This window comes from Hibiscus syriacus, unplaced genomic scaffold (assembly GCF_006381635.1).
Source record: "Hibiscus syriacus cultivar Baekdansim isolate YM2019G1 unplaced genomic scaffold, ASM638163v2 tig00111000_pilon, whole genome shotgun sequence".
NCBI lineage: Eukaryota > Viridiplantae > Streptophyta > Magnoliopsida > Malvales > Malvaceae > Hibiscus > Hibiscus syriacus.
This window is the reverse complement of record NW_024062947.1, coordinates 17393-30684: the sequence shown is the minus strand read 5'-3', so window position 1 is coordinate 30684 and position 13292 is coordinate 17393. Positions and strand designations below refer to the sequence as shown.

The window sequence follows — 13292 nt, the reverse complement described above, 5'->3', positions numbered from 1 at the left end:
GAATCTACATCAATCAAATATGCTAAAATTCTGGATCACCGAGGTTCAAATTCTCTTAAAATAAAAATGTTCTGTTGGGTTGGATTCAAATATCCAAAAATGTTCTGTTGGGTTGGACTCAAATACCCATTATTTTTAAAAAATTAAAATTAAAATTTTAAACCCATTCTTAAATTTCTAGATCCGCCACTAATTCGGCATAAACAAGGATGGAGTCAAAAAATTTAGGGTAAACTACACAATAGTACCTAAACTATCAGTTTTGATTTGTTTTAATACTTGAGCTTTCTTTTTTCCCCCCAAAACCATGCCTAGCATTTAATTTTTGTTTCATTTTAGTATCTCAGTATTAAAAACTTAACACGTTTAGTATCTAAACTATCAATTTTAGTCCGTTTCAGAAACTTAAACTTTCGATTTTTTCAAAACTTAACGTTAAATTTTAAACAATGGTACTAAAATGAAACAAAAATTAAACTTTAAGTATGATTTTGAAAAAATTAAAAGTTTAAGTACTAAAATGAGACAAAACTGATAGTTTAGATATTGACGTGTAATTTACCCAAAAATTTATATCACAGTGTCAGAATTTAAGAAAAATAACACATAATATTGTTTTTAAATAGTGTTAATATATATATCGAGGGTGTTTGACAAATAACTAATAGCTGGTAACAGATTCAAATAGTTAGTTTGACCAATTGATTTGAGAAACTTGTTTGATTAACTGTGTATATATATATGTGTTTGGTAAAATTTAACTGATAGTTGATATGGGTAAAATAACAAATAAGGGTATGATACATTTTATTGTTAAGTACATATATGTTTTATAATACTTTAGTCTTTATTGGGGTGAAATTATTTGGATAAAATGCTTTTGACAATAAATTAAAAATTCCTTAAGAAAATTAATGAAAATTTTTGAAAATTTTTAATACATTTTTTAAATTTAATATTTACAAATATTAACCTTGTGAAATTAATACATACTATTAATTTTGTATAAAATATCAACATTACATTTTTTTATTTTCATATTTTGCTATATTTTCATATTTTGCTATATTTTCTTAACTAAAATATATTTGAGAATCTACAACTAAAAAATAGAATAATAAAATAAAATTCCAACTTAAATAAATTAGGAGGAAGGGTATTTCATTATATTAGGTTTTATGGTAAGGATGTAATTATGAAAAACAAAATAAGGTCAAATATATCATTTAATATCTTATTTTGCAATATGCTCTTCCAAACTGCTGGATTTTCCAATGTTTTCAATTTTAACTTATTTTGCATAATAAGCTCTTTCAAAAAAGATATTTACCAAACACTAAAAATAGAGTGTTTGACTACCAATCAGCTATTTATACTCAAATAAGCTAAAAGCTCTTCAAAAAGTTGTTTGCCAAACAGCTTGACCGACCGATAAGTGCTCCTAATCTAATCTTACTTAAGAGGGGAGGGGAAGGAGGACTTTAAGAGAAGGAATGAGAGTGCTCCTAGTGGGTCTAAAATTCATAATCTAAAAGAATACGAGGAATCAAAGATGAGCGGCTTGACCAACCGACCCAATGTAATAGCTCTAGTGTCAATATTTTTTAGAGTAATGTTAATTTTTATTTTTTATATAAGATTTATTTGTAAAGTTTACAAATATAGTTTACAAACATATTGGCGGTGTGTCATGATGATAGTAAATTGTCGAGGCACAATCCGAATGGAGGAGAAACATGTAGCAACCAAGATATGCATAGCTAAATGGCAGGTGGTAAATCTACCAGATAAGAGTGTAGGCTAAAGAAAAGGATTTACCGGATAAGAGGCCGTCTAAGATCAATCCTTCCTGCCGAGTTTGTGGTGCAAAACAAATACGTGTTCGAGTCGGAGCATCGATCGATCGAATCTAAATAGATGTAATCTTCATGTTGTTGATCAAGTCGATTGTATCTTTACACACTTTCCCCCCTCTTGATTCATCACAGTTGAGGAAACTGGGTTGGTTTGTCGAAGCAAGAAGTCTAGCCCACATCCTATCAGTCAACTTCACAGTGTTATGAGTCTCGGTAACATGCTGAAACAGAAACACCGTAAAGAGCAATACCATGTCAGAGATCGACTCGAATATACTACAGAAACTTGATTAATTCGCTACCAGGCGACAACAGTGGAAATAACTAGTCGAGCTTCGAATAAATTAGTTCATGGAAAGATATTTTAACTTCAAAAGGTAGAAGCAATTAGACATCAAACAGTGCAAGAGCTAAAGCTTACAGAAATTGGAATATATGAATGTCTGCTGTTTACAGGTCCAACTGTGAACCCTGTATATCCAGCCATGGCCCCGTGCACGGCGCTTTGAGCAAGAAGAGTGCAGTAAATGTTGTCTGAGGCATTACTCGGGATAGCTCGTATCATGTATGTTGGATCTGGAGAATGAAAAAAAAATTAGTTTTATCGCAATGCAAGAGAAAAGAACAAGCACTTCCGATCTAGAAGAGAGTTAAACTTTGTCCACTAACTTCCACATTAGAACTGAAGCAAATGTTCTTAAAATGAAAAGATGTCTCGTATGAAATTCGACGTTCATGCAGGTAGATGATTTCAAACCACCTGCATTTATGATAAACACTTAATTTTGGTAAATGACACCGAGAAAAAAGGTTTCCAAGATGTTTGCAGACCGTCATCTCATGACTTCATGTTTGGCCATAGTATCTGAACAAGGAATCATTTAAAGTACTATGGATAATTAAACGGACAGAAGAATCTTATTTCATGAGGGGAACACAATCAAGTGCATACCATATCAAGCAATTGCGGCACTAACCATAGTATACCTAATTATTTGCAGAATATGGATTAAGAATACCTAAGAATTTTCTCGACTACAAAAGTAACTGATCAAATAAAATTACACCAGCCACAAGGACAAGAGTGGAGGTGAAAAAAATGATACTATGTTGGGACTCACCGATGTATTTCATATTTATTGCCATCTTCCGCTCCTTAGTAAAATGATCCTACATTAAGTGGTAATTATCAAGGGGAAATGATAAAAGCACAGGTGAAAACAACAAAAAGAACGTTAATCACCAAAGACCCTCGGTAACACAATATAGTTACAATATGCTCCAAAATTATCACCGTGAATTGTCATGTTAATACGCTAAAAACCTTTCGTTGTGGATCTCAAGTAAGAAAAGTATTCCAATAAAAAAAATCAGTCCATAGAAAGTTTTCAGCTCAGACAAAAATTGTTAGATTGAACATACTAGGACATTCTTGTGATTCACAAAGATTTTGTTTCATCTCATGGTATATATTTCAGAATGCATGAATGAACATTTCTGATTTCCCTAATCTATAGAAATTTTTATACTAAATTGCATTGATAAGTAATCATATAAAATGAAATTAAACACAGAATCCAACAAAGGAATATTAATTATGATTACAACCAACTTCATTGTACATTACTACATTTTCAACCAAAAAGCTTCTGGAGAAAGGTTGCTTAAGGAAAGGAGAAATCAAAAAGCTTTTGTTTGTTTTTTTCGTAAGGTATTGTGAAGTCTGTGATACCATTAGTTACTGGATTAAAAATCAAAAGCTGATAAGAGAGTTTACGCACCCCACCTTGATGTTTTGAGTTAACCAGAGACCAACATCGAGGAGAAGCCTGTTTCCAGATGCATCTTTCTCATCAATTCCATGCATACTCTGAGCAAGATATTCCTGACCAGCCCCTTCAGCAATAACAATAACTATATGCCCATTCTCTTTTAACCGCTCTTCAACAAACTCAAAGAGTCCACCTTTGCCCTCTAGATAGAATGGTGATTCTGGAATCAAGCAGCAATCCTATTGCATGTCAATGTTATCAGATCGTTAGTGACATCAGTCATGCAAAGATGAAGACACTTTACTCTTTACTTAAATTGAATGAATTCAAAGAAGATACAAAGAAGAAAAGAAAGGAGATAGTCATCGAATATTTAGTGTAGTTCATAGGTATTTATCATACGAAGCGGGTTGCATACAAAAAGGGACAAAGACCTTACCACATCTCGACTTGCCAGCGTTGCAAACATAGCAATGAAACCTGCATGATTAGTAGTTAAAAAGCAATGCCAGCCACACCCACACACACGCACATAATATATGCTACCTCCACATATAATAAGTAATTACTACGTAATATCTATAATATTGAAGACACTAACCGCTGTATCTTCCCATGAGTTTGACAATTCCAATGCCATTTTCTACACTTTCTACCTCCACATGCGCAGCATTAATGGCCCTTTGAGCTTCTTCAACAGCAGTATCAAAACCAAAAGATTTATCAATCACCTAAAGCCAGGAGAAATTATAATCATCAGTCAGTTTAAACAGAAGATTGTCTCCTTCATAATTGCATACGGAAATCATGTCTCTATAAGAGAATTTTTGAAGATATACCCGATCATGGTCTTGCAAAGGGCTTTTAATGATTACAGAGAATATAATATAGAGAAACAGAATAAATATGTAAAATTTAGCAGTCAATAGTTGGAAAAAGAGGCCCTCAGATTGACTAAAATTTAAAGTTGTGATACATTCCAATCATTTTAAAATCTGCAGATACCAAGAACTCATCTTTGATTGAGTTTACCCAGGATCAATACCCTCCTTGCTGGAAGTATTATAAGCTAAAAAGCTCACATGAGATAGGGCCATCTAAACCCAAATGATAGGTGGATGCATACATATAATCGAATTACTAAAAAACATACTTTATTTCTTTGAAGAGTTAATAAATTTGGTAATTATACGAGCACTGTAAATTGTAAAATACTACCTACTTCTACTCTTTCAAACAATATAATATTGTGTTTGAACTTACAGCAATATCATTATCGATTGTCTTGGGTATGCCAGCCACTGCTACTTTAAGACCACGCTTCTCAACTTCCTACAAGAAAATGTGCCCGTAGGAAACGACATAAAGTAAGAAATAGAAAAAGAAATTCCAAAAAGTTCAAGATGGATACACGTAAGTAAAAGGAATGATCTTATATTGGAAGATCTATTACCTCAAAAATCCGAGCTGCCCCCCGTTGGGTTCCATCTCCACCAATAATGTAAACCTGAAATCCATAGAGATTTTCATAAGCTACCCACAAGGACCTTTTGTCATGGACAAGAACGCAACCGCTTACCTGATTGATTCTCCTGTCCTGGATGTTATCAACAATCTTTTGGGTATCATGACCACCTCGTGAAGTGAGAAGAAAAGTACCACCACGCTTGTGGATATCGTTCACAACTTTGGGCGTCAATGACAAGGTGTTTTTCGAATAAAAGCCTCTATATCCTCCCTAGAAATTTCAGCAGTATAATGACAAAACAAAGTTGCAAAAAATTAAAATTTAATACAATGGATGGAAAGGATGTAAATTAAGTTTAAGAGAACCAAGAAACATTAGCTATGTTAGATGGGTTGCTAGGTCACCCAATGTTGAGGCTGATAGTTTAGCTAAGGCTGGTATTGGCTAGTTTACCGTTGGGATTAGCTATGTTAGTCTTTGGGTTGGTTATTGTAAAGGGAGTGGTTATGTTTGTTTTTAAACATTATGTATATTTCGGTTATTAATGAATCCTAAGGCACTTTTTTCCTCCTTCCGCTGATTAAGGAGCACCTTCTGCTCCATTAATCATGAAGGGGGTTTATAACGAGGCCTACTTTCCTATCAAAAAAAAAACCAAGAAACATACACAAAATAATAATAAATAAACAGAAGGTGAACTATGTCAAAGCGAACTATACAATGAACTACGGGATCTACAAAAACTATAAGCTCTTCATACTCTTTTCACAAAGACAATCTTATAAAATATGAGAATCATTTAAAGGAGCCACCAAAAAGATTTTTCATGCAAAAAAAAATCATGTGCTGAAAATAGATGCACTAGTCATTTGTTAATCCAGTTGACTATGAGCCATAGCCCAATATTTGGGGCCCTGTATCGACCAATAACAAACAACATGCAGCAACCCTCCAAGCTTGAATAGTTTCTAGTAGTAGTAAACATTAACTCAGAATGATAGTTGCCATGTTGCATGTTGCCATACGATATCATGAATATGTAAAATACAAATTGAATACGAAATAACCGGCTAAGAAATCAATAATTAAAACTGTTAAACTAAGCTCCAATATTAATATTCCCATATTAAAATGGTTAATACAATTTTGGACTTCAAACACCAGGTTCATGCGCAAATTTTAATTGAAAATAAGAAAGATGAACACTAGATATATTCAATGAATAAGAAAAATCACATGAGCAAAGAAAACGTAACATCGAAGGAACTGACCTGAATGCCAAGTATATCACTGACACCATACATATAGTTTAAGCCACAGACTATCTCCCGAATGACTGTATTAATCCCTGGGCACAAGCCACCACAAGTTACAATGCAAGCACGCACTTCCTCTGATGTGAAATAGACCTGCAATAAAAAATGCATTGAATAGGCTAATGATCCCATTTCAAGAGCATGAAGGTGTCTCTAAAAGATGATATACCTTTTCTCGGGGCCCTGCACGCCGGAAATGTTTTCCTCGGGAACTATCCCTCTGAACAACAATCTAAACAAGACAAAGGAAAATAACCAAGAAAGTGAACAGATAAGGCAATAGCCCAGTGATAATTTAACCAATCTTGGATTAGAATCAAATTGGATATATTTATCCGGACAATGTTTCGAGTTGTGTTTTTCTTCTTTTTCTTCCTTTTTGTTTACATACCTTCTGAGCAACCACATCTTCTGGACGAACAAAAGTTTGCCTGGCAAGACAGAAGATTAATAAAGTATAATGATCATGAAACCAAAATTAATTGACCACAATGAAGATACACGGAAATATTTAAGAGAAGTACACCAAAATCAGTGGACTTACTTGACAATAGCATATGCTTGGCTATTTTGCAAAGGATTTGGGTACGACTGAAATTAAATTTAAAAAAAAGGATATGATTTATATAAGAAATACAAAACCAATAGGTTGGAAGAAATTGAACATGGCCAAATCCAGATGAAAAAATACAGCACGTTACTCAACAGTTTAGCCAACAGAAAAATTGCAAGTTCAGATGGACAAGCAGAGAAGTGACATTGAGAAATAACTAACAGAATAAGTGAAGGCAAAAGAATCCCAACGTTAGATTTAAGGTGATACATTTAATGTATTTCACTTCTTAAGTCCCTACAAAAGTTTGAAATTTTTAGAAATCCAGGACTCTACATATTGATACTTATTTAAATACTGTCCAAGTTCTTACATTGATAGTTCCCAAAGCAACTCAAGTATTTCATAACCATGATATTCGTCTCATTTTCATTCCGAACCACTCTTAATCTGTTGGAATTCCTAAAATTAAGGATAAATTACTTACCTTATTTCTAGGAGTTCCCTTGTACAATAGGATCTAATCTTAGTCTCTAATTCTTAAGGAGTTACTGATTTTTAGAGATTGTTTCCTTATTTATACTTAAGACTACTCTATAATGGCCGTAAACTATTTAGTAAAAAATAACAACCTTCTTTCTAAGTTTGTTCATGGCATCAGAGCTATAGGAATCATTTGGTCTTGCTCATTTCGTCTTTATCTTCTTGTCCCTCTCATTTATCTTTCCTACCTCTCCGGTTAAATCCATTTTCCATGGGTGACAATGAAACTCTATCTGAAACTAAGACCTCACAAATGACTCAGACTTTTAACCAAGGAACCTCTCAAGGTGACCTTAATTCCTCCCTCATAATCACCAATCGTCGTCTAGATGGAAAAAATTTCCTGCAATGGTCCCAATTGGTCATTATGGTAATTCGTGGCCGTGACAAATTAGGTTACATCAATGGAGAAATTTCTTGACCAGCCCCAACAGATCCGAGTTACGCGACTTAGGAACTCAACAACTCGATTCTAATGGTTTGGCTAATTAACTCAATGGAAGGCCATATAAGTCGCACCTATATCTTCTTCAAAATTGCAAAAGACATGTGGGATACAATCAAAGAAAACTACTCGGATCTGGGAAACGCCTCCCAAGTTGCTTGGAACTTCTATGGCTGGTGGTTCTCTAACCACCCAAGGTCAACATTGCCATTGAACCTAACAAATCCTCCTGAATACTCGATTCAGGTGCTTCCGATCACATGACAGGTAACCCCACTTTGTTTCACACTTATACACCTTGTCACGACCAATCCTGAATCAGTATAGTTGATTGATCCCACTCACTAGTGGCTGAAGTTAGAAAAGTAAAATTAGCAGAAAATTTCTCCCTTGATAAAGTCCTACATATCCTAAAATTATCCTGTAATTTACTTTCAATTAGTAAACTTACCAAGGATGAAAATGTTCTTGCTGAATTTTTTGCAATTGGTTGTGTGGTACAAGAGCAAAAATCGGGGATGATGATTGACACTGCTAAAATTGATGATGGACTTTATGTTTGGAATAAAGACAGTACACAAGAAGGATCGACTCTATCTACTTCAAAAGAGGACACAATTATGTTATGGCACCGTAGATTAGGACATCCAAACTTCTTGTATTTGAAGAAACATCTTCCATTGTTATTTCGCAATAAAAGTGTGAGCTCCTTGAAATGTGAAAGTTGTCAATTATCCAAACACACCCGTGTACCATACCCATTAAAGTCTTATATCCAGTCTCAACCTTTCTCGTTAATACACGGTGATCTATGGGGAGCCAGTCGTGTAAAGAATGTTACGGAGGCTAGATGGTTTATAACTTGCATTGATGACCACACTAGGATTTGTCAGGTATACCTCCTTAAAGAAAAATCTGAAACACCCAAAATCTTCCAAAACTTTCACTCAATGATTCGAACCCAATTTTATTTTACCATACATACTCTCCGAACTGACAATGGAAGAGAATATTTCAACTCTGTCCTAAACCCTTACCTTTCTAATCAAGGCATCATACATCAAAGTTCTTGCCTCGACACACCTTAACAAAACGAGATATCCGAAAAAAAACCGACATCTCCTTACTGTGGCTCGAGCCCTAATGTTCACCATGGGTGTCCCAAAATACTTGTAGGGAGAGGTTGTCCTCACTGCTTGCTACCTCATAAATCATCTACCATCAAAGGTATTAAATTTTCAAACACCTCTACATACACTTCAAAAGGTCTTTTCCTTATTTCGTGTTCCCAACCTACTAACAAAAATATCCGGTTGCAAAGCTTTTGTCCACAATCATCAACCCAATCAATCCAAACTTGATCCTCGAGCCCACACATGTGTCTTCATTGGCTATTCCCCCACACAAAAGGGCTATAAGTGTTACTCAACAACCTTAAACCGAATATTTGTCTCTCGGGATGTCACCTTTTTTTAGAATGAACCATACTTTGCAACATCTCATCTTCAGGGGAGACTCTCAATGAAGATGAGATCATTAATACCCTTCTCATTATACCTCATGATCCTACCTCTACTATCACAAACAAACCTAACAACCCAACAGCCATTGAATTCTAGATTTAGGGATTGATTCTCTTGTGGAGCAACATGAAATTAGCATAATCAATCACAACACCGATGAACAACAACCTGATCCAGGAAGGCAGCAAGAACAGGCCCCAGAACTACGGGTATACTCTCGACGACTTTATTCTCCTGAAACTGAAACAGCAGTGCTAATTTCATCTCCAACCGAGGACTGTTCTAAAACATAAGTCTCACCTCCATCACCATCCATCTATCTTCCAATTGTAGTTCAAAAGGGAACAAAGAGTTGCCCTCACCACCCTATTTCTCGGTTTGTGTCCTATGGAAACTTATCTAAATCTTATAAAGCCTTTGTATCTAATGTTGATACCATAGAAGTTCCGGAAAACATAGAAGAAGCTCTTAAATCAATTGAGTGGAGGCAAGCTGTGATTGAAGAAATAAAAGCTCTCAAAGACAATAAAACGTGGGAAGTCTCGGATTTACCAAATGGGAAGAATACCGTAGGATGCAAGTGGATCGTCACTACAATATTTAAACCTGTGGCAGTATCGATTGATACAAGGCTCAGCTTGTGGCTAAGGGCTTTACTCAAACCTATGGCCTTGACTACGACGAGACGTTTGCACCAATTGCCCAGCTAAACACTATTCGAGTTCTCCTATCCCTTGTTGTCAACTTGGATTAGCTCTTGACCCAATAGGACGTAAAAAACGCTTTCCTCGATGGAGAATTAAATGAGGAAGTGTACATGGATTTCCCACCCGGGTTTAAAGAGAGCAAGGGCCAAGTGTGTAAGTTAAGTCCTTTTATGGACTAAAGCAGTCTCCAAGGGCGTGGTTCAACCAATTTGCCAAAGCTATGACTAGTAAAAACTATATTCAAGGACAAGCTAACCACACCAGGGTTTTAAAAAACGGTATGCGACCGCGATTTCGGCCACGATATAGCGGTTTAGCCGCCGTCCGAGTTACCCGCGACGGCCGCAATAGCATCCGCGGTGGCCGTAATAGCGCCCGCGACGGCCGCAATCACGGTAAATCCGAAATAATCGAAAACGCGACCGCGACCGCGATTTGAAACCCTGGACCACACCATGTTTTACAAACACTCGAAAGTGGAAAATGTTGCATTCTCATTGTCTATGTGGACGATATAATATTAACATGGGATGATTCAAGCGAAATTGAAAGGATAAAAGAGTTTCTTAGTGCTGAATTCGAACTTAAGGACTTGGTGAATCTTAGATACTTTCTTAGAATGGAGGTAACAAGGTCTAAGGTAGATATTTGCATCTCTCAAAGAAAGTATGCTCTCTATCTGCTTTCTGAAGTTGGTTTGTTGGGCTGCAAATCAACCGAAACTCCTACGGAATTCAATCTTAAATTGGGAACTAATCAGGATGGAGAAGAAATCAACAAGGGGAGATATCAATGACTATTATGGAGACTTATCTACCTATCTCACACTCGTCCAAACATAACTTTTGGTGTGAGTGTTATCAGCCAATACATGCATGCTCCAAGGGAGAAACATCTGGAAATTGCTAACAGGATATTAAGGTATCTCAAAGGGACTCCGGGAAAAGACATGCACTTCAATAAAACTGCCAACAGAAGTGTAGAAGTATACATTGATGCAGATTGGGCAGGTGCCGTTAACGACAGACATTCTATAAGTGGTTACTGTAGCTATGTTTGGGTAATCTCGGAACGTGGAGAAGTAAAAAACAGTCCGTTGTAGCACGCAGTAGTGCAGAGGCAAAGTATCGAGCACTATCCCATGGTATATGCGAAGGAATCAGGATACAACGACGACTAGGAGAATTAAAAGTATCCTATACCAGACCTATAAAAATGCATTATGACAACCATACAACTGTCAACATAGCACATAATCCTGTTCACCACGATCGCACCAAACATGTGGAAATTGATCGCTACTTCATCAAAGAAAATTAACTCGGGAGAGGTTTGTGTTACCTACCTACCTACGAGACAACAAGTTGCAGGCTTGTTGACCAAAATCTTGAGCAGAAACATGTTTGAAGAAATTATTGGCAAGGTGGGTTTGATAAATATCTACACTCCAACTTGAGGGGGAGTTTTGGAATTCCTATGAGTTCCCTTGTACATTAATATCTCATCTTAGTCTCTAATTCTTAGGGAGTTAGTGATTTTTAGGGATTGTTTCCTTATTTATACTTAGACTAAGGTTGTAAACTATTTAGTAAAAAATAAACAACCTTCTTTCTAAGTTTGTTCATAATCCAAGTGCTTGTCAATTTTTTTATAAGGAAAGTTCATCTATCCAACTCAAATAAACATGAAAGGAACTGCTGAACCAATTATGTTTCATTTATACTATTTATTTTCATTTCTTTTCTCTGTTGCATCAACAAAAACAACTCAAGTCTAAAATTATTACTCATTACAATTTTCATTTTCTCTACACTACTCCAGCTGAAACAATTCCAAACTCTTTCTTTAAAAAAGAAAATTATCAACAGCTCGGAAGGAGAATAAAATAAAATTTAATATAATATAAAGGCTGGAAAGTGAAGTGATTACCAGCAAATCAGGGAGGAAATTAGTCAAGTGAGGGACATCGTCAATGACAAAGTCATCGTCGACCGGCGCATCCGAGACCTGAGCTCTAATCGGAAAGTATTGGCGGGAAACTAACGGATTGTTGAGGTAGGAATTCCGAGGCTTGAAGGAGCCAAAAAATGGAGATTTGGGAGCGAGGATTAGTGCTGAAGTTGGCGCGGGAAAAGCTCCGGAAAGAGGGCCGGAAATCGATAGATCCATGGCGGAAAGTAAATCCAAAAACTTCACGCAACTTCGATTTCTTCGCTTCTTATTGACGACGATGAGGAAGTAAGAAATCCGCAGCTTTGAATGTTAGTGTTGATTGCTTGTAAGAGGCAGTTAAGTCAAAATAGGCCCATGAAATTGGTCATTCGTTTGCAACTTTTTGAATTCCAGATAACAACGCAACTCGAATTTTAATTATAAAGTACACAAATGGTTGAGATTATATGATATTGTTTTATCGATTATTAAAAAATATAAAATAGTATATTAATTATAGATTGTCGTTTTATTAAATTTCTTGATTAATTTTTTCGATTATTAAAAGTTATAAAATTATCACTTAATTATTTATTTTGTTCCAAATTCATATCTTTCTATTAAAAATTGGTTGTTGTCAAATTTTATCATATCACAATCAATAGATTAAGTTCAACTCAGAATATCGTCTATTTTTAACAGAAAATGACGTGTTTGGAACATAATAAATAATTGAGTAATTATTTTATAACTTTTAATAGTTGAGAACTTAACAAAATAACATTATATGATTAGATAACCGTTTTATAACTTTTAATAGTTTTAAGAACTTAATAAAATATTATCATATAATCAATGAATTATTTGTCTATTTTACCCTTCGAAATACTATACACTTCATTTGATTTCATTGTATTTATTTAATTCTATATCTTATCTAATTCGATATAGAAATCATTTATTTTTATTAAAAAATTGAAGTTATATATAAATCCAAAATAAAAAATGTTAAAACAAAATTAAATTTCGAAACAACAGTGGCGAGGACCAATAAATCTATCGATAATAAGAGGATAAATAAATAAAAATGAAAAAATGAGAATGGGAGAAGAAAATATGGATGAAGAAATTAAAGTTTAACTTAAATAATATATGATAATTTTTAATTTTTTTATTA

The 13292-nt window shown here is 34.9% G+C and overlaps 1 protein-coding gene across 1 annotated transcript; it reads right to left on the bottom strand.

Moving 5' to 3' along the window:
• Positions 1 to 1669: 1669 nt before the first annotated feature.
• Positions 1670 to 12463, bottom strand: LOC120149331 (ATP-dependent 6-phosphofructokinase 4, chloroplastic). The gene is made up of 14 exons (XM_039162151.1): positions 12113 to 12463; positions 6957 to 7003; positions 6804 to 6843; positions 6582 to 6644; positions 6368 to 6505; positions 5208 to 5366; positions 5082 to 5135; positions 4892 to 4960; positions 4230 to 4359; positions 4068 to 4108; positions 3643 to 3867; positions 2978 to 3026; positions 2278 to 2432; positions 1670 to 2077 (listed from the first exon to the last, which is right to left on the bottom strand). Exons 1-14 carry the CDS (start codon positions 12350 to 12352, stop codon positions 1910 to 1912), a joined length of 1578 nt encoding a protein of 525 aa, XP_039018082.1. The 5' UTR covers positions 12353 to 12463; the 3' UTR covers positions 1670 to 1909.
• Positions 12464 to 13292: the final 829 nt, after the last annotated feature.